The 18241-nt window shown below is 43.8% G+C and overlaps 2 protein-coding genes across 2 annotated transcripts; one reads left to right on the plus strand and one right to left on the minus strand.

Moving 5' to 3' along the window:
- Positions 1 to 3505: 3505 nt before the first annotated feature.
- Positions 3506 to 8525, minus strand: snrpc (small nuclear ribonucleoprotein polypeptide C). Its single transcript, XM_035631499.2, has 6 exons — positions 8411 to 8525; positions 6495 to 6537; positions 6291 to 6399; positions 5392 to 5451; positions 4328 to 4432; positions 3506 to 4106 (listed from the first exon to the last, which is right to left on the minus strand). The coding sequence occupies exons 1-6, from the start codon at positions 8416 to 8418 to the stop codon at positions 3985 to 3987; spliced, it is 447 nt and encodes a 148-aa protein (XP_035487392.1). The 5' UTR covers positions 8419 to 8525; the 3' UTR covers positions 3506 to 3984.
- Positions 8526 to 9809: 1284 nt separating this feature from the next.
- On the plus strand, positions 9810 to 18241 carry ilrun (inflammation and lipid regulator with UBA-like and NBR1-like domains). Its single transcript, XM_035631497.2, has 5 exons — positions 9810 to 10146; positions 12621 to 12775; positions 12911 to 13108; positions 13465 to 13769; positions 15213 to 18241. Exons 1-5 carry the CDS (start codon positions 9989 to 9991, stop codon positions 15246 to 15248), a joined length of 852 nt encoding a protein of 283 aa, XP_035487390.1. The 5' UTR covers positions 9810 to 9988; the 3' UTR covers positions 15249 to 18241.

Below are 18241 nucleotides of genomic sequence, written 5' to 3' on the forward strand. Positions count from 1 at the left end.
GCGTCGCCGCTCAGCCCCTCGGTGGAAGAGAATAACTCATCTGTGCTCGGGGAGAAAAGAAGGTCATAGATTTGACATGACAAACGTGAGACATCCACAGTTGTGTTCCGTTCAGGAGGTTGGTGAGAGATTAGCCTGCGAGCTTTGTGTTCCCCAGACGCTGTGGTGTAGCTACATCTGCATCAGCAGCCCGCAGGCCCAGGGGGAGCCCCTGCTGGCCGACACCGCCACAGTTTGAAACAAGCGGATTCCAGAGGCTCCGCTCCCTCTCCGAGGCCAAGGGGAAATGGATATTGATCTGGAGCCATGACTAAATGGATTAAATTGCAGAGTATAGTGTAGCAGGGCACCTCTCGGAGGGAGGAGGCGGAGGAGGTTGTACGTAGATGAAGGGGGGGGGGGGGGGGGGCGACAACACACAAACGGGAAGAGGAAAAGGAGAGAGACGCGGAGGTATTGGGAAAAAGTCTAGCAAAATCTTTGCCTTTGCAAACTGCTCTCTTCCTCTCAGATTCTCCGGATCAATAGTCCGTCCAGCAGCCGTGTGCAGAATCCTCCCCCAGCATCCTTCTGGTCTTCCTGCAGTCACGGGCCAGTTGGGCTTCTGAGGAATCATCAGTCTGGCGATTTATCATTCATCATTCAACCAAGGCTGTTCGAGTGGCCAAATGCATGCTGGGAGAATACGGAACCCCCCAAAAAAAGAGATCAGAGAGTGTGAATCTGGGCTGGGATCTGGCCGGTTGTCAGACGCAGTCCAACCTGTTTTCGCATAAGCAAGATAATCAATCGGCAGTCGTCCTCCTCCCCGTACGCCTCTCGCTCCTTCTCGGCCTCGTCGATAGGTCCTTTTGGGCCAGCGGTGCAGAGAACGGCTTTCTGAGTGACTCTTCCTCCGGGGGGTGGGGGGGGGGGTTTGCTTGTCTGACCGGAATGTCAAGGATATTGAGTGAGTCAAGTCAGGGGAACATTCATCAATAATCATTTTAAGTTATTAACAATACATCAAGTGACTTAGAGGGTTTAATCGATCAGTAATCGACTGCTAAATGAAATGCCAATTATTGCTTCAAGTACTTTTTATGAAAGAAAAATGTGGATATTTTCTGGTTTCTTTGCTCCTCTGTGACAGTGAACTAAAACAAAACTCTCACAAAACATTTTTCCCGATATTGACAACTAACCTTTTAATCGAGAAAATAATCAGCAGATTCGATCGATAATGATAATAATAGTTAGTCGCAGACCTAGACATTACAGACATGAGAGAATAACAGGCCGACTCTGAAGCTCCCTGCAGCATCTCCATTTCCCTGCATCTTGGCTCGGACGGTTTTATTTTTGACCAGATAGAAAAAACCAGCATGATTCACCTGAGACACACGTATGATGCTCTGCGGGAAAAAAAAAAATTGAAAGGACTTTGGAAAAGTTTGGATTCTTATCCATCACGCAAAAAGCACCATCGGGGACGCGCGTCTGATCATGTCCCAAATTTATTCCGCCGCATTGCCACAACGACATACAAGCGCGAGTCTTAAAGAACTCCCTTCAGACACGAGACGAGCGAGGAGGCCTGAAAGCAGGTGCCCCCCCCCCCCCCCCCCCCGCAGACGCCTGAACGCAACACGGCGGTGTCGTTCTGGGATTACATGAAGAGACAGGCGATGCCCAGACAGAGCTACTGTGAAGAGTTTTCTCCAAAAAGCTCTGAACAACATGTCTTGGAAAAAAAACTGTGCTGCGGCTCTGCCAGACTGGGTCTGGATCCCCCTCCGTCAGGATAGTGATTTCCCCCATCCGGCAGAAAACTTGCCGATCCAACCCTCAAGTGATTACCTGACGACAGACCGGGGTTTATGCCGTGACGCGGAGAGAAGCGACTTCTCTTGTTAAACAACCAAGGCCACCGCTGATGAACGAGCGTTTGACTAAAAGTACCCGATATTTCAAACTCCTCCCACGAAAAACGACAACACTGGTTCACAGACGGTCGCGGATCCGGACCAGAGTCTGGCAGAGCGAAGGAAACGAGCTCTCAGAATTCCTCCCAGGCAAGATGTAAGATTATAAGATTTAATACAAGACATGGTTCTCATCATCACGGCTTACTTCCTCAACTCCTGAGCTTCTAATCATAAACACTCCCACTCCACTCCACTTCACTCCAGTCCCTTCGGGGCAACGTCATGGTGAGATTGAATATTCACAAAGACTGCCAGATTCCATACGACACGCGGCATTACGCATGAAATGTGCCTTAACGTGGTTTTACTCTGGTGGCTGTGCAGTGGAGAGTTGGAGATTCGGAGGACATTTGATGCCTAACCCCACCTACCAAAGATCACAATTCACAGCATGCGATGACCAAAAGTCATGCGACGTGGCACACGGCGCTGTATCAGTTTGCATCGTCTTTACGCCGCTTTCCCCCTGCGGTCCGCAAGCACATAAATTGGCAAAGGCGGCGTGAAGCATATGGCTGTTGCCCCCAACAAATTAAGTTTTCTTCTTTATATACGTGGCCTAGAAATTCCCTTAAACCACAAAGCCACAAAAAATGTCCTCTGGGAGTATGAGACAGGAAGAAACCTGACAGTCCATGGAAGCACGTAATCAGGCATCATTCCGGGGTCTTGCTTCCTATTGCAGAGCGCTGCGACTCTCTAGCTCCATCTGTTGAGGCGTTTTCATAAATCACATGCGGACGTTACTGTGGACACAGAAGTTGGAATCCAGCCGGGAGGAAACGCGCCGAATTATTAGTTCATGGCGCCGACGATCATGATTCACCGGCAGCCGCGGATTCTTACGTAACGGCTGCAGTTCTTCAGAAACACGCTCGACTGAATGGACTAATGAGGGCCGGGTCGACCTCCTCATGTGTCGAGTAAAACAATGTATTAACACGTCCATCTGTTTAAGCTGCTCGTAATGTTCCGCAGCTCTCGGGGGAGGGGGGTGATGCTTTAAGGGAACAGCGTGTACGGATCACCGGCCTATTACCGGGGAGAAACACACTCACACCTTCAGGCCCGACAGAGCATGTCAGGTTCACTTAGGAAAAGAGCAGGTGACGGGGTTGGGTTCAAACAAAGGGCTTTTTAAAAAAAAAAAAGTAATACTCGTGCTAACCTCAAATCACCAAACGTACGGTTGAAAATTTTGAATCTTGAGTTTAACAGTTAACAATACGACCCAATATTTTCAGAAATCAAGAATTTACATCTCCCTTGGCATTAAGGCCCTGATCGTTTCTGACATGAAGTCCAGAAAATTGTGTTTTCTGGGGTTTTTCCATTCACACGCAGAAGAATATCTTCTGGTTTCTTTGCTCCTCTGTGACAGTAAACTAAATATCTTTGGTATGTGGACAAAACAAAACATCCTCCTGGGGTTTGGGAACGTGTTGTTCAGTCGAGTTAGCGAGGAGCCGTGAAAACAGTAAAAAAATGAGCTTTGCCGGTTTGAAACACAAATGTAAAATGAGCAGGTGAGAAAAAGGTTTGAAATCAGCGTTTTATTTCTCAATGTAATGAAAAACATGTAAAACCTAAAACAAATTAAAAAATATCGCCACAAATAACAACAAAATGTATCAAAAACACTCTTCAGTGTGTGTGTGTGTGTGCCTGTGTGTGTGTGTGTGCCTGTGTGTGTCTGTGTGTGCTGAGCAGTGTGGCCTCGGTCTGGATACTAACACGGGAAACAATGTTTCTATCAAACAATCTTTAAAATGGGGATCTGAAGTTATTTCAAATAAGGTGAATAGTAATAAATACCAAAACTGAAGCAGAAAACAAAGTAATAACACAAAAATGAGAATTACTTTGGGGGACTTGAGATTTGAGGCAGAAGAGATTGTGAACGTTTGAGAATTTAAAAAAAAGTCCCATCGACAATTAACCCCAAGTGTTAAACCGAGCGTCCTCGCTGGACAGTGTCTGTTCGTGGCAATGAAGAACGGAGGCTGTCCGCTTGCTCTTATCTGTCTGGGCGCATCATGCCCGGCCTGACTGGCATCATCATCGGTCGGGGGTGACGCATCATGTGCGGTGGTCCTGGCATCATCTGCATGGGTCCCCCCATCGGCGGTCGCATGCCTCCTAATAGTCACAGAGATACAAAGCTTGGATTAAATTTCCTGGCAACAGTTTGAATACATTCAATGCAATTTAAAACTTATTTAGAATCTAATGAAAATCAGTGGTGTGATATTAACTGGGCCGGATGGACATATCTTTCTCGATTAATTTTCTTTTGATTGACTAGTCTATTAATTGAAAAATTGTTTGGGCTCTATTAAAGTCGCAGCAGCGCGTCTTACCTGGTCCACCGGGCATCATCCCGTGTGGCGGAGGCCCCATCATGGGCATCATAGGAGGACCCCCCATAGGGGGTGTGGGCAGCATGCCCGGGCGAGGGGGCCCACCTGTGTCACAACACATCAACAGTGCTCAGTCAATGTCATACGTGACTGAGATCAGATTCACATCGACACGTGAACTGTGTGTATTATTGGGAGGCGGGGTGTGACTTGAATCGACTTCTGATTAAACAGAAATCCCACACTGTTGATTTATGCATTGCTGTGTTATGGAAACATTTTCAGTGTATGACAATGTAAGAGTCGATTTGAGAAAATCACTGGAAGAAGAAATGTTTGTGCTAGTCGTGGTCTTGTGAATATGGAAGTTATTCAATCTCTAAAAACCGACCTTCACACTCCAGATGTTAAGGATGAGAATCATGACCCGGTTCCAAAATGATGCGAACCACATGAATCGTACTCCTCCACCCCCCTCCTGTGCTTATCAGTTGCTTTTAGTGATGCTGCTTTTTGATATTAGAAAATAACAGTAATGATATATTGATGTATCGCTAACCAAGCTGAGCAGTAGGTCTCTGTTTTGGTTCCCACCCACTTGCTTTTTATAACTTTATGTCTTACAAATGTGTGAGTTTAGGATATTTTATTTCTCTGTTGTCTGTTTTTGTTGATGGAGCAGCTGAAAACAGCTCAGCACAGAGAAGACGTGACACCACCTGTTTAAAAAAAAGGGCTTTTTTTTCATGTTTTGTAAATTAAAAACCTATTTATTTGAATGGCTTCCAATGACTATATGTTCAACATGTATAACCAGATTCAACAGTATCTGGTGGACAGATTAAGCTGCCGCCACAGTAGTGAAGGCTCAACCCAGACTCATCTTGTCATCTCAAAAAACTGTTAGAATAAAAGAAGTGGAAAAGGAAATAGAATCGGGTGGTCAAATTTAAAAAAAGATTTTTAGACTATTTGTCCAGTGGTGTGACTATCATGTGAATTGAACTCTGTGTTACAGTGAATTAAAAATTTCTGTAGAAGTGAAAGACAATGGCCACACTCACCTGGAGGGGGGCCGCCGGGAAACGGTGTGGGGGGGATCTTTCCTTGTTGAAAGGCAGCCGCTGTTGGAAGAAAATGAAAAAAACTTTAACGCACAAACAACCACACAAATATCACAAAGAATCTCATCATCCATGTTTCATGCTCTACGTACTCTGTGTAAAACACAACACATTGGGTCACAAGAAAACCGTTATTTTTGCATTCTTGACGTGATGAAACGATGTGTAGTCTGCCACCATCCTTCTTTTAAATCCTTCTTTGTAAAGTCTGTAAAACTACATATTAATCCTCACTGGACAATACCACGCCCCAGCATCACATCGGCTTCACAGCTTTCATGTGGATTAGTGGTGTGTAATCTCAGAGGGGGCCCAAAGTAAGATGGTGCAAATGGTACATTATTTAACGGAGAGCTTGGATATCCCCCCCACACTCACTTCCATAAGTGTGACTTGTGTGGGCTCCGTAACAGGCTTAAACTCCAACATGAAGTATAATTGTCTACATCTTACCAGGGCACTAAATATGGAAAAGAAAAGCGTCTAGTGCCCCCATTAGGAGTGTGAACAGTTGACTGCACAACTAAATAAATCATCACATAATATATGTTACTGCCACTAGAGGTCACTCAATTCAGTTTAACTTACTGCACGCAGGAGCATGAGGGTTGACTCCTGCAAAACTCACATTTAAAAAGGCCTTTATAGAAGGTTCCATCCATCACTTTGAGTTTTATACTCGACAAAATGTCTATAAACAATCTCAGCCGCCCAGGTCATAGGATATTTTGAATATTTTTAAACTTGTCCTGTAGAACAGGCACATCTTCTGAGTGGTAAAGTGTCACAAACAGTGAGCTCGGCGTCTGTGTGTTTCTACAGTTCAACAGTTTGCTTACTCGTTTTGTCGATCAGGCTCTGGGCCTGCTCCTCCATCCACTTCTGGTAGTAATCTTTGACATTTTCTTTGTGTTTTCGGCCACTGCAGTGGGTCTTCCTCACCGACGGCTAGAAAAGGAAAATACAACAAATTAGTGAATATTTTACAGCAACAGAAGAAGAACACACGACAATTTGGTTTGGTACAAGCAAACGCAACTTACCGAATCATGTGTAAGGTAGGTGTCACAGTAATCACAGTAAAACCTGTGGAAAGGGAAATTTTCTTTTAGATTTCGAAAAACAACACAATACTTTAGAATATTATTAAATATTCTTTAAGTAGATGAGGTAGGATATCTAAACCCATTTAATTAGTTTGATTGGATGAAATAATAATAGAAAATCTCACTAGAAATGTTGTACATGTTGCACAATATGTCCTACAAGCAAATTCATTGCCTGACAAAAAAAAGTTATGTTTTAAAGAGAACTAAAACTCAATCCTGCAGATTTTGCAGTCGTGCTGAAAACCTTTTCAATGTACAACATAAAGTTCATACGGGCCATTATTAAATCTGAAATAATTAGAATATTTACTAACTTTTCACCCAGGACCCTGAGGACCTTCCTTAATTTAAATTGCAAGCAACGTGGATTAGAAAGTGATAGTTAATTTGGTCAGTTTAACAATCCTAAGTACCATTTTCTTACTTTCACATTTATTTATTTCATAGTGATGCTGCAGCTGCTAGGGAGATGTGTTTGAGTAACAAAGTCATGGCCACGGTAGCGTTGTTCACCTTGGAGGTAAATCAATGTTACTGTGTCTTAGAGGTCATTTCATAAATAAATACATATTTAGTGGTCTGTAGTTCAGCATCAATTAATCAGCAGATTGATCGATGATGAACTGTCATAGTAAAAATGGTGTAAAAAAACTGACGTCTTCCAAGACTTAAAATACTCACGTGTGAGAAACTACAACTACAACTGTTGGTACTTTTTGTGTATAACGTTGAAAGGAGCAAAATTTGCTGTTGATTAAATGTCTGTGTTATCGATCAATTGTTGCAGCTTCAGAATAATGTAACGGTAGAGTCACTGAGAACAATAACTCGTTTTCAGATCATTCCATTCAATGGAGGCGTGAGGTACCTGGCTCCGGCTCCGACCAGAGCAGTGGGAATGTACAGCGGGTTATGATCTCAGGTTAAGCAGTTAATGGTTATCGTGCACTGTGGCTATAAGATATGAATTGTAAAAGTGATGCTTTAAAAATCCATATCATTATCTAAATTTTCAGCAAGGAAGACCTCCTGTGACATAGAGAACGACGACGAGTGGGAAACTTTGTGACCAACTGAATTATCAGCTGAAGCGACGATGGGGCAGCGTGTCAACGAAGCATTTCCAAGACCTTGTAAAGATTTCTAAAGTGGACCGCACATTTACTTTTGATGTGATGTGGCTGAAACTAACACTGTCTAATATGACAGTCCCGCGGCAAACGACCAAACAAAAAAAAGATTTTGCTTCAGTTGTCGTATTGATGTTTTGGATCAAATTCGACATCTGGGAAGATTTAGTTTGTGGTGCTGATGAATGGCTTGTAGTACATGTACATGCTATTTCTACCATATTGTGCACCCCAGTTATACCAGAGAGGGTGGAACTTCATGAGTGTGAGTTCTGCTGCAGAGCTGAACGTGAACTGCCAAGATGGTGAAGTGGTTCGACAATGAATGAAGACCAGGTGATACCGTCGACAACTCCCCAACATGCGGCTCAATGGATCTGGATTCGTGCATGTTGTTGTTTTTTTTATTCTCTCTCACACCTGCACTAGTGTGGTTTCACGTGGCCTGCAGTCTCACGGGTACACGCCGATGATCTTTGAGTATTTATTCGACTGAACGTCGCTGGGGTTCGTTCTTCTGCCGGCGAGTCGAGGCTCGCTCCAGCACATAGACACAGCCCAAACAAAAGCTCGTCGAAAAACGCGCTCTGTTTCTTTTGTTTCCGGTGGTTCACTCGTCGCCATTGTTCAGTCGACATCACTACTGACCACGGTAAAGATGGTTAACGTGTGAATATCGGGGATTGAACGCACACAAATGAGAAGAACACCTGAACTTACTTCGGCATGTTTCCAGGCAATGTCCGTCGAGAGCGCGACTCCGGTGTGCGACCGGAAAATGTTCCCCCCGCATAAGAGGTCTACCGACAGTCCGTTCCGCCCGGAAGTCGTGCGACTGAAAGTGGAGAGAAAAATACAATTAAAAAAAGCACCATAGTTTATGGTTGTTTTCAAAAATCTAATATACTGTTTACTGATTCGACCTTACTTTATCAAGTGCCTTAAGATAATGTCTGCTCTGATTTGGCACTCTACAAGTAAAATATAAATTGAATTGAATACAAAAATAAATTTGCAAATATGATATTTTAGGTTATATTTCGACCCACAGTTGACAAATTTCCAGATTCTAACAATAAAGCACAGTAGCAGTTGTTGAATTAAAAACATTGTGTCCGAAGGTTGAATACTACAACTGCTTCTACTATTACTACTTTTCATATTTTATTATTTATTAATATTTGCTATATCAATGGGTAATTAATACTGATGTAATAATAACTACGTGATACATCATATTTCATCCAATATTCATACTAGTCAGTACTAGTTTTTTTAACCCCTACATTGAGAAAATGCTTACTGTAATGCATAATACAAAATAAAAAAACGACCAAGACTCCCCCAGAGAACCTCCACTATTTTTTGAAATACAAAGTTAAGTCTCTCAACCAGTGTATTCAGCCAATTTCATTTTACAATTTTTAACACTAATTACTTAGAAAACACTAATCACAAACACGAAAACCTTTTAATTCCAGGCTTTCCAGGACCCCCCCATCCTTGGGCCCTGTGTAAGCCCCCCACCCCTGCATATCATGACTGCTTGTGTTCATTACCAACTGTGTGCACAACCTCAAAGATAAAAAAATTACCACAAAGCAATGGACAACAACCAAAAACAGACATAACACAACCACCAAAAGACACACATCAGCCACAGAGAGAAGTAAAAGGATACCAAATGACCACAAACCACCAAGACGCGTCACAAAGCCATACAAGACTAAACCACCACAAAATTATACAAAGAAACCATGCACAGGTGTCATTTATCGTCATTTTGAATGTCTTTCAGTTTGTTAGAGGGGGGTTGGGCCATGGATGTATTATGTATTATATAATACTGTACATCCACATGTGCTTTCACATGTGTGTGTGTGTGTGTGTGTGGCCCCAATTTTGCATGTGTCACATATAAAAGTGCATATCAAATCCCATATATTAAACCTGAACTGAACTCTGGAGCACTGACATGATGAATAGAAAAAGGAGCAGCGGCTCTTTAATCTACGACCCAATGAAAGAGGGCGGCCTCAAATAGCAACAGATGACGTCGACGCCCACCGTTGTGATTGGCGCAGGTGACGCGCGGGGCTCGTTGCAACGTCAAACACCGTCCGCCGCCCCCTGCCTGCCCGTGCCATGCGCACTGGCGGTTGTTGTTGTTGAGCTGGTTGTTATGGCCGGACGAGGCCTCGGACTACACTGAGAGCTGGAACCCCCTCTTCCCCTCCCTCCCGGCGCCTGCCCGCACTGCCCCCCCCCCGCGTCTCCGCCACGGGACGCCCGCCACCCATGGAGGGCACAGACATGGACGTGGACGCGGAGCTCATGCAGAAGTTCAGCTGCATGGGCACCACGGACAAGGACGTCCTCATCACGGAGTTCCAGAGGCTGTTGGGCTTCCAGCTCAACCCGGCCGGCTGCGCCTTCTTCCTGGACATGACCAACTGGTGAGTGCGGGGATGCGACGGGGGGGGGGGGGACTGTGTTACGTGACGCTAGCCTAGCTCTTTAAATTAGCCAGTTAGCATACGTAAAAAAAAAATGCTAAAACAACAACAACACGTAGGAGGACACACGCACACACACGAACACACACAAGTAAGTGTCGTCCAGAGCGGAGAGAGGAGGTGGAAACATGGCTGCTGCCAAACTCCCCAGCAAATTTGTTCAGGGGCAAACGGAAGTGAAACGTAAAAGTTTGCGATGAAATAATTGTAAAAAAAAAGAAGAAAAAAAAAGAGCGAGCCAGCTAGCTACCTAGCATGCTAATTTTGGGCGCAGGGAAACTCTCCGCGTACATCGATCTGCCATGTTACGTCATAGTGTTCGGAGCCAGTGCCCCCCCCCACCCCCGGTGAAGACACAACTCTCGAGGCGGTCGCTCCACGCTAGTCCGCTGATGACGTAACCAGTCGTGATCGACGGGGTATCGCCTGATGACAACAAGTGGTCTCACGACCGATACCGAGCCGATAGTTGATCAATAGGGGTTTTTGATCACTTCTCTTTAAAAGATCCACCTTAAAAATCACAATTGTGCAACATTTTTTTGAAGGGGTGGGGGGCGTGATGTCGTCACACTGGGACGATGACGTTATCCGGTGAGAGGTGACTTGTTTTTTTTGTTGTTGATTGAAGAGCTCAGAGCCTCGATATGTGAACATCTCAGGAATATTGTAAGAAATTTTAAGCATATTGGACGGTAATATTTCAACCTTCTTGTTACAGACCTGTGTGGTGATCAGTTAGTGAACAGGTGATGCAATAAGCAAAAGGATGAAACAGTTATGCCCTATAGAGCTTTACAAATTACATACAGTAATTCACTTTTGATAGATCTTTTCAAGGAGCTGCGAAAATCAGCAAATTGGGTGTCATCATGCATAAACCAAACAATGTTATAAGTGAATCCTGCTTCATCTCCGTATCAGTAATACGTAAATCATGTATATGATTACGAAGACTTTATTGATCCCAATCTGGGAAATTCCAATGTTGCAGTATCAGGTATCACACAACACACCTTACAAAATACACAAAATACAAATACGTATACACGTTTAAACAGCAATCCTGCCACATGATGGGTTTTGGTTTAGAGGTGATTGTTTTTGTGTTTCTACTGTGACAGTTGAAAGGCACGTTAATTAAAGGAGCACTCCGTACAAGAATCAGGAAGTCACTTTTTCTAATCATTTACAAATGCTTCAATTAATTAGAACAACTTTTGTCTGCTCAGTACACACACAGTGAGAAAACCATTGACGAACTAACGTTTAATAACTGTAGACTCGATGCCTTGGAGGAGTCTCCCTGAATTCATTTTGGTGTTAGTCCTGTGTTTCCCAAAACCTGGCAACCCAAGTTATAATGGGTTATAACAAGTATGAGGAAAAGTTATTAACTATTAATAAAGGCAATGATTACAGCTTGAAAACCCTTTTAAATCGTATTTATGAGAAGGTGCAGCCAAATCATTTTGATAATCACGGCCATGGCAAGTAGTTCTCAGCCTATGACGGTTGTGTGACGTCTGCTGTGGCTCTGGAGCAGCATGTCGGAGAAAAACAGTCCCTCGTGATGTGAGGATGACAGCGAGTCAGTGTGAGAAACTGGAGATCTGTCGATTGACAGACATGGATGTTCAGCGATTAAGAAGGGCGTCGTAAAAGACGTCATGGAGTTGCAGTACGACAAGTGGGAAGGATCCAGTATTTTTGCCTGATTCACACAAGGACATGTGTGTAACCCCCTCCACAAACACTCGTATACTTCAGCGATGTCAGAAATGATTTGTTTTTCACACATCCACTTCCATCACGCTGATGTGTACAACCAAATGTAGCACTATGAAAATGCCCTCAGGGAGAGACTGACCTAAAGTGTGCGTTCCTTGGACTGTGGCCATGTAGAGTAGCCACCCACTCTGCAGTTCTCACATGTGATTAAATGACACTTCAGTCAAACTAGTTTGTCTGCTTCAAGGTGGGCGTCTGACATTAGATGCATCATTATTGTCTGTTCTCTTGTGACTCCACTCATTTCAATAAGTACAATGCAATATTGATGGGGTACCCCTCGTAAATATCTGACTTTCCACGTATGACGTGATCATTTAGGTATTTTTATTTTTTAAAAGTCCCAAAACAGACATATTTGTAGTATGTTGTCTGAGGAGTTATTCAATCTGTTGAGCAGTTATCTGATTTTCCTTTTCTGTAACTGTCAGTATCAGAAGAGAGGGGCTGTCTAATTTGATTAAGTAGTTAGTGAGGAAGCAGATCAGAAAGTTCAGCCCCCCAGACTCGGCAAGTCTCTGTTAGTAAATGTGACGTTAACATTCAGAAACTCGTGACCAGGATTGTTTTGGTCACATCAACTCCTGAAAACATGCTTTTTTCCTTTTTTTCTGTTGGAACAGGAACCTTCAGGCTGCTATAGGTGCATATTATGACTTTGAAAGTCCCAATGTCAACACGCCATCCATGTCCTTCGTCGAAGATGTGACAATTGGGGAAGGAGAGTCTGTACCTCCAGATACGCCGTTCACAAAGACCTGGAGGATACAAAACACAGGTATGGGAAATGTAACTCCATTTAAACCGTCAGTAGCCTTTCTAACTCCCTATGCACTATAATTTGTACCGTGACGCAGCCGGATTTGATGCTGAACTGTGTTTTGATCGCACACCCTATCTTTGCATGTTTCAGGGGCAGAGGCTTGGCCGCCCGGGGTCTGCCTCAAGTACATAGGTGGGGATCAGTTTGGACACGTAAACACGGTTATGGTGAAGTCTCTAGACCCCCAGGAAATAACAGACGTGAGTGTGCAGATGCGAAGTCCCACAGCTCCTGGCATGTACCAGGGTCAGTGGCGGATGTGTACAGCCACCGGGTTATTCTACGGAGGTAGGAAATCACCAATGATTTGTCTAATATCTAATGAGGTAATTTTTTTTAGGGCTCCAACTAACATTTATTTTCCTTTTTCCAATTAATCTGTGAACTTAATTTCTTCACAATTTCATCAAACTTTCTCCAAGCCCTTGAACTTATTCCTTTGTCATAAGAAAAAAAACCAATCTGCACATTGGTATCATGTGTCAGTCATATACTCAGCCCACACGTGTGTGTGTGTGTGTGTGTGTGTGTGTGTGTGTGTGTGTGTGTGTGTGTGTGTGTGTGTGTGTGTGTGTGTGTGTGTGTGTGTGTGTGTGTGTGTGTGTGTGTGTGTGTGTGTGTGTGTGTGCTCCTTGTCTTCACAGATGTAATCTGGGTGATCCTCAGCGTAGAAGTCGGTGGTCTCCTCGGTGTGACCCAGCAGCTGTCCTCCTTCGAGACGGAATTCAACACCCAACCGCAGCGGAACGTGCAGGAAGACTTCAACCCCTTCGCCTCGCCGCAGAAGAACAAGCACGACGCCACCGACAACAGCTTCCGAGATCCTGGCGGGGCCTGGGAACACACGCAGGAGCCAATCCAGCAAGATCAAAACGGACTGTCTCATAATGCTGTAAATAGGGCCTCAAATGGACTCCAAACCAATCTTTCTGTTGTGACTTATGGTCAGGTATGTATGCATCAAATATAAGATTTTACACTCCACAAAACCCCTGTCCTCTTGTAACCCTGCCCTCATGAAAGTGGGATCGATCACCCTGTGGCAGAATACTGAAATAAAAAAAATATATGTATCCATGCACAGTCCACTGGCTGCTGTAGTACATCATGAGCTTGCTTTAGGGGTCATCCAATATGATTGACTGGCCTGGGACCCAGGCAGACTCTGGGAGCTCATTTCATTCGCTCTGCCAGAATACAGTCTGGATCCCTTCCTTTGGAAAATGATTTTCAACCAGCAGAAATCTTGCCGGTCCGATCACAACCGATCATCTGATGGACGGGGTTTATACCATGATGAAGGGCAGTAGTGACTTTTGTAAACCACCAAGAGGGCTGTCATGGATGAAGGAGCAATTGAAACCGCTATCTTGTCCGTTAAGTTCTCCCATGAAAACGGCAATGCTGGTTCACAGACATTGTGGAATCATCTTCTCCTCTCTGCTTTAGTCTTGTTGACATTTTCGCGTCGCTTCACAGACGTCGCATGATTCGTTGCTCTCACTGGTTGACGGTCTATCCAATTGCATCCACGGAGGCATTTTGGTCTGCTTCCATTGGTAACGCCTTTGAGAGGTCCGAGACTAACACACATTTGAGTGTTAGTTTGTCTACGCCAGGTTAATGATTGACTTCAAGATTTTTAAAATCATATCTGTTTGACTTGGAGAGGAGAATCAGTAGAACTTGCTTTGACAGAACAAGCTGCTCCCTCCTTGACCAGACTTTGGTGAAAGCAAGGAGTCGCCCTTTGCTCACAGTGCTTCTCTTCTCTGCATCAACAAGTTCACCACAAGAGGTGACACATAAACACAGAACCCTTCATTTCAAAGTTGTTACGCAAGTCTTTTAAAATCTAAAATGTATACTCAAAGCTCATGACTCATCAAAGGTCATGAATGTTTCCCAACAGTGCTGCAACATGTCATGTTGTCCTCTGAAACAGCTGTGTTGGCTTGGTTCCATATATCTTACGGGGTTTTTTTGGACTGTTTTTTTTTTTTATTTAAATCTCTGAGTCACTTGAGGTATAAAACCAGCATGAAGTTTTAAGGTGCCACTGCCGCTGGGAGCCACAGCGATCGTTCCACATTTTGTCCCCACCGGGGATGAAAATAATTCAGCAGGGGTGGGGATATGTAGACCAGAAAGGCGGCAAACCGCACCCTGGCCGAAACAAATTGTTAAACGTGATTAAATGACCGGTATCTGTCAGGTGTGGCCCCAGTATCGTCGCCAGTGCACGGTGGTTAAACTGGTCTGTTGACAACCACCCAGCTTCGTCAGGAGATTCAGATAAATCATACGTTCAAGTTGACGTTGACTTAACATGTCAGGTTTTGCTACTGCTTTCATATTCCGCAAAGTAATGCCTGTTTTCCAATTTTTCCAGGGTATTCACGGACCCTATCCATTTGGACAGAGCTAGAAGGACAGAAATCCCCCCCCCCCCCTCCACGGTCGACGATGAGCTGCACACCCTGGGAGTCATTAATGTAAAGGAGTTGGAGGAGGGGGTGGACAGTTGTTTTATATTGACTCATGACAACCCTCTCCCCAGTCCGTGGCCCTTTCCACAGAAACACAAAGTACAGTGCGGTTCTGGATTACACCTGCTACAGTGGAACATCCCACCTGGATTCGCATGTGTGAATGCTTCATTTTAAGGCTATAAACCCTTAAAAAAATAGACACACACAACTTTCTTTTTTCCCCCCACTGTAAAACACAGCAAATTAAAAGGGAAAATCAGAAACAAACTATCGGCGTACAATTTGGTTTTCCCACGAGTCTCTTCAGGGTTCCTACACAGATCTTAAAATGTTTGGGGAAACATTGATGGGGATCATGGATCAATTTCGAGGCCTTTGTCTGACGTAGGTCTTTCATGGAAAGTGTGATGTTTTATTTACCACACCAAGTGTTGGATGAATCAATGCACTTTTGATGAATTCCTACTAAAAGTATACACGTCTCTGTACCCTGATATGATGAGCATCAACCGGACTGTTGTGTTGTCGTGTCTCGAAGGAGTTGCTGCCTGATCTTCTTTATCCAGACTCACAAAAAAATGTTCAAACAACTTGCGATTTAGTCTAAAAAGAAAAAGACGAGAAAATTACTTTCCAGAGAGAGAAAAGAAAACTGAGCTCAATGTCAAACACTCTTTGCGGTCGTATGCTCTCCCGTCACGTTTCAAGTATTTTTGTAGTTGTTGTTAATGGAATTTATGGCTGAGAGAACTAGAAGTTGCCACCAATATCCGACTTAGTATTATATTCAGGACTTGAAATCCTTTCTGACTAAACCTTGAAGTTTTGGACTCACTGACCCATGTAAGATAACACACATGCACCGTTGGCTTCAGCCTGAAAGAAGTATTTTTGTCTTTACATGACATTAAGCGTCTGTCACCCGGACGTTTCTCCATTTGCCATTTTTGAGGAGAACTTGCTATCGAACCCCCCAAAAACATCACACCAGTCCCAGCGTTTCCTGTGATGCTTCCACAACATGGGAAATGTCGTCACAAAACAACTTTACACTAAAGGAGCACGTGTCAGTGTGGTGGTTAAAAGTAAAATAGAAATATTCATGCCGATCGTATCTGAGAGAAGCCACCGATCACATACATGACACTGAAGACATTTAAGAGAAACAGAAGAAAGGAAAGTATGGACAGATCCCTGTGTAGGAACCCCATCTCCTCCAAAGACAAAAAGTCCAGAGACACTAATCCGTGCTGTCGTCAGACGACACAGTCTGCTGCTCGGTTCAGACTGTATGGGACAATGTGTGTGTGGGTTGTTTTTTTGTGATTTCTTTTTTTGTGAAGGGTGGGTTTTTCGCTTTAAATAGATGCTGAAGCGCAAAAAGGATGCAAGTGAGTTTGAGCCTGTGAGTTGTGAGGAAGAGTTGAAAAAGCCATCTAAATCCAATTTTGCCTGGTGAGTGACTGTGGTTCTGAATCCACGTCTACAGTGTGTGTGCGGGAGTGTGCGTGCGTGCGAATGGTTTCTCCTTGGATTTAACTGACAAAAGAAATGGTGTATACTACTTGGGCAAAGGATGACGTGTCTGTTCAAACACACACACACACACACATGAATAATGAGAGAGCGCTTCGCTCGGCTGTGTACCTCCATGAAATGTTGTCGAGTGATACTGCGTCGTTTGGATAAACTGACTCACTAATTGCCCCGATGTTATTTATTTGCTTTCATCATTGTAGATGCAAAAAAAAAAAAGAAGAAAAAAAAGTCCCATTTACAACCAGCAGGTGGTGCTAAAAAAAGCAACTCAAAAGACCAACTTGTCTGTGAAAATTCCTATTCATCCAGACCGTGGTTATTCAAGACACGTTGAATCAAAGGTCAAATTTGACTTGGTTTTAGTTACGAGATACAAGAAGTCCAAAGAGGTTGTTTTTTTTCTTTTCTGGCTGACTGGTGGGTGTTCAACCTCTTGTGGGGTCCTTGTCAAGGCCGTTGATGTCACTTGGTCCGTTAGTGCTCGTGGCGGTTGTGACGACAGTCATGAGAGTCACCTTAGAGAAGGGATGAGGGGAGACCGCTGTAGGTGCGGGATCAAGTGGTGGTGCGGACGTCCTCCTCCGTTGAGGGATAGTTTTTTTTCCGCGACGACGCAGACGGCCTCCTTCACGTTCAACGCTCAAAATACATTCAAAGTGAGAGTCACTTTGCACTCGGCGAGTCTTAACAACCGCCACGATAGACACAAACCCAGTGTATCAGTGGCCTTGATAAGGACTCCGGTCCGAGTCAGTCGGAACTGAAGAAAACCCGAAAAGGTGAATCGTCTTTAAGCATCTTACAGTACAACCAGGTCCAGTTCTCCCTTTGATTTGACTCTTCTTGGACGGATGACCAGCTTGACATGCAGAGTACATTGTGAAGAAAAAAAGGGGATGAGCTGTACTTTTGTCGCAAGACAATTTGAATCTGAAAATGAAAAGTTTTGCATCAGCATTATTAGCACTGATGTCCTGTTACTGCTATTTGCACAGCGCTGTCCACCACTGCTAATGAGGGTAAAAATCATTTGTTTCTTTTATTATTATATATTTTTTTCTTATTGTGTGGATTCCTTTTCCAGAAATGTTCATTGGTTTGTTTGGTAATCTTCTCGACCCATAATGCCTATGCTCTTCACAGCTTTAAGTTTTGTTTTCAGAGTATTAAACATCAAGTTTTTCATTATTTAACATCACTTTCATCGCTGCACAAATGTCTGATCTTATGAACTTAAGATTGATTGGCTTGTGTTTATTTAGGTTTCGCACATCTGATGGTCACACCAGAAACTTTTACGTCAGCTTTGCTATGTTCATCATGTCCTGAACAATGGATTTCATCATGCATTTTGGCTTAAAAAATAAAATGGGAAAAGTTGTTGATAGAA

Source organism: Scophthalmus maximus, chromosome 6 (genome assembly GCF_022379125.1).
Source record: "Scophthalmus maximus strain ysfricsl-2021 chromosome 6, ASM2237912v1, whole genome shotgun sequence".
Classification (NCBI taxonomy): Eukaryota; Metazoa; Chordata; class Actinopteri; order Pleuronectiformes; family Scophthalmidae; genus Scophthalmus; species Scophthalmus maximus.

Bases quoted from the DNA above. Each gene is read 5' to 3' on its own strand.
- snrpc (XM_035631499.2), bottom strand. The intron at 5,452-6,290 runs GTAAGCAAACTG...TTCTTCCAACAG, and splicing joins GAGCCTGATCGACAAAACGA to CGGCTGCCTTTCAACAAGGA. The intron at 4,433-5,391 runs GTGAGTGTGGCC...GTTGTGACACAG, and splicing joins TCCCGGCGGCCCCCCTCCAG to GTGGGCCCCCTCGCCCGGGC.
- ilrun (XM_035631497.2), top strand. From the start codon at position 9,989: ATGGAGGGCACAGACATGGACGTGGACGCGGAGCTCATGCAGAAGTTC. The intron at 12,776-12,910 runs GTATGGGAAATG...TGCATGTTTCAG, and splicing joins CTGGAGGATACAAAACACAG to GGGCAGAGGCTTGGCCGCCC. The intron at 13,770-15,212 runs GTATGTATGCAT...CAATTTTTCCAG, and splicing joins CTGTTGTGACTTATGGTCAG to GGTATTCACGGACCCTATCC.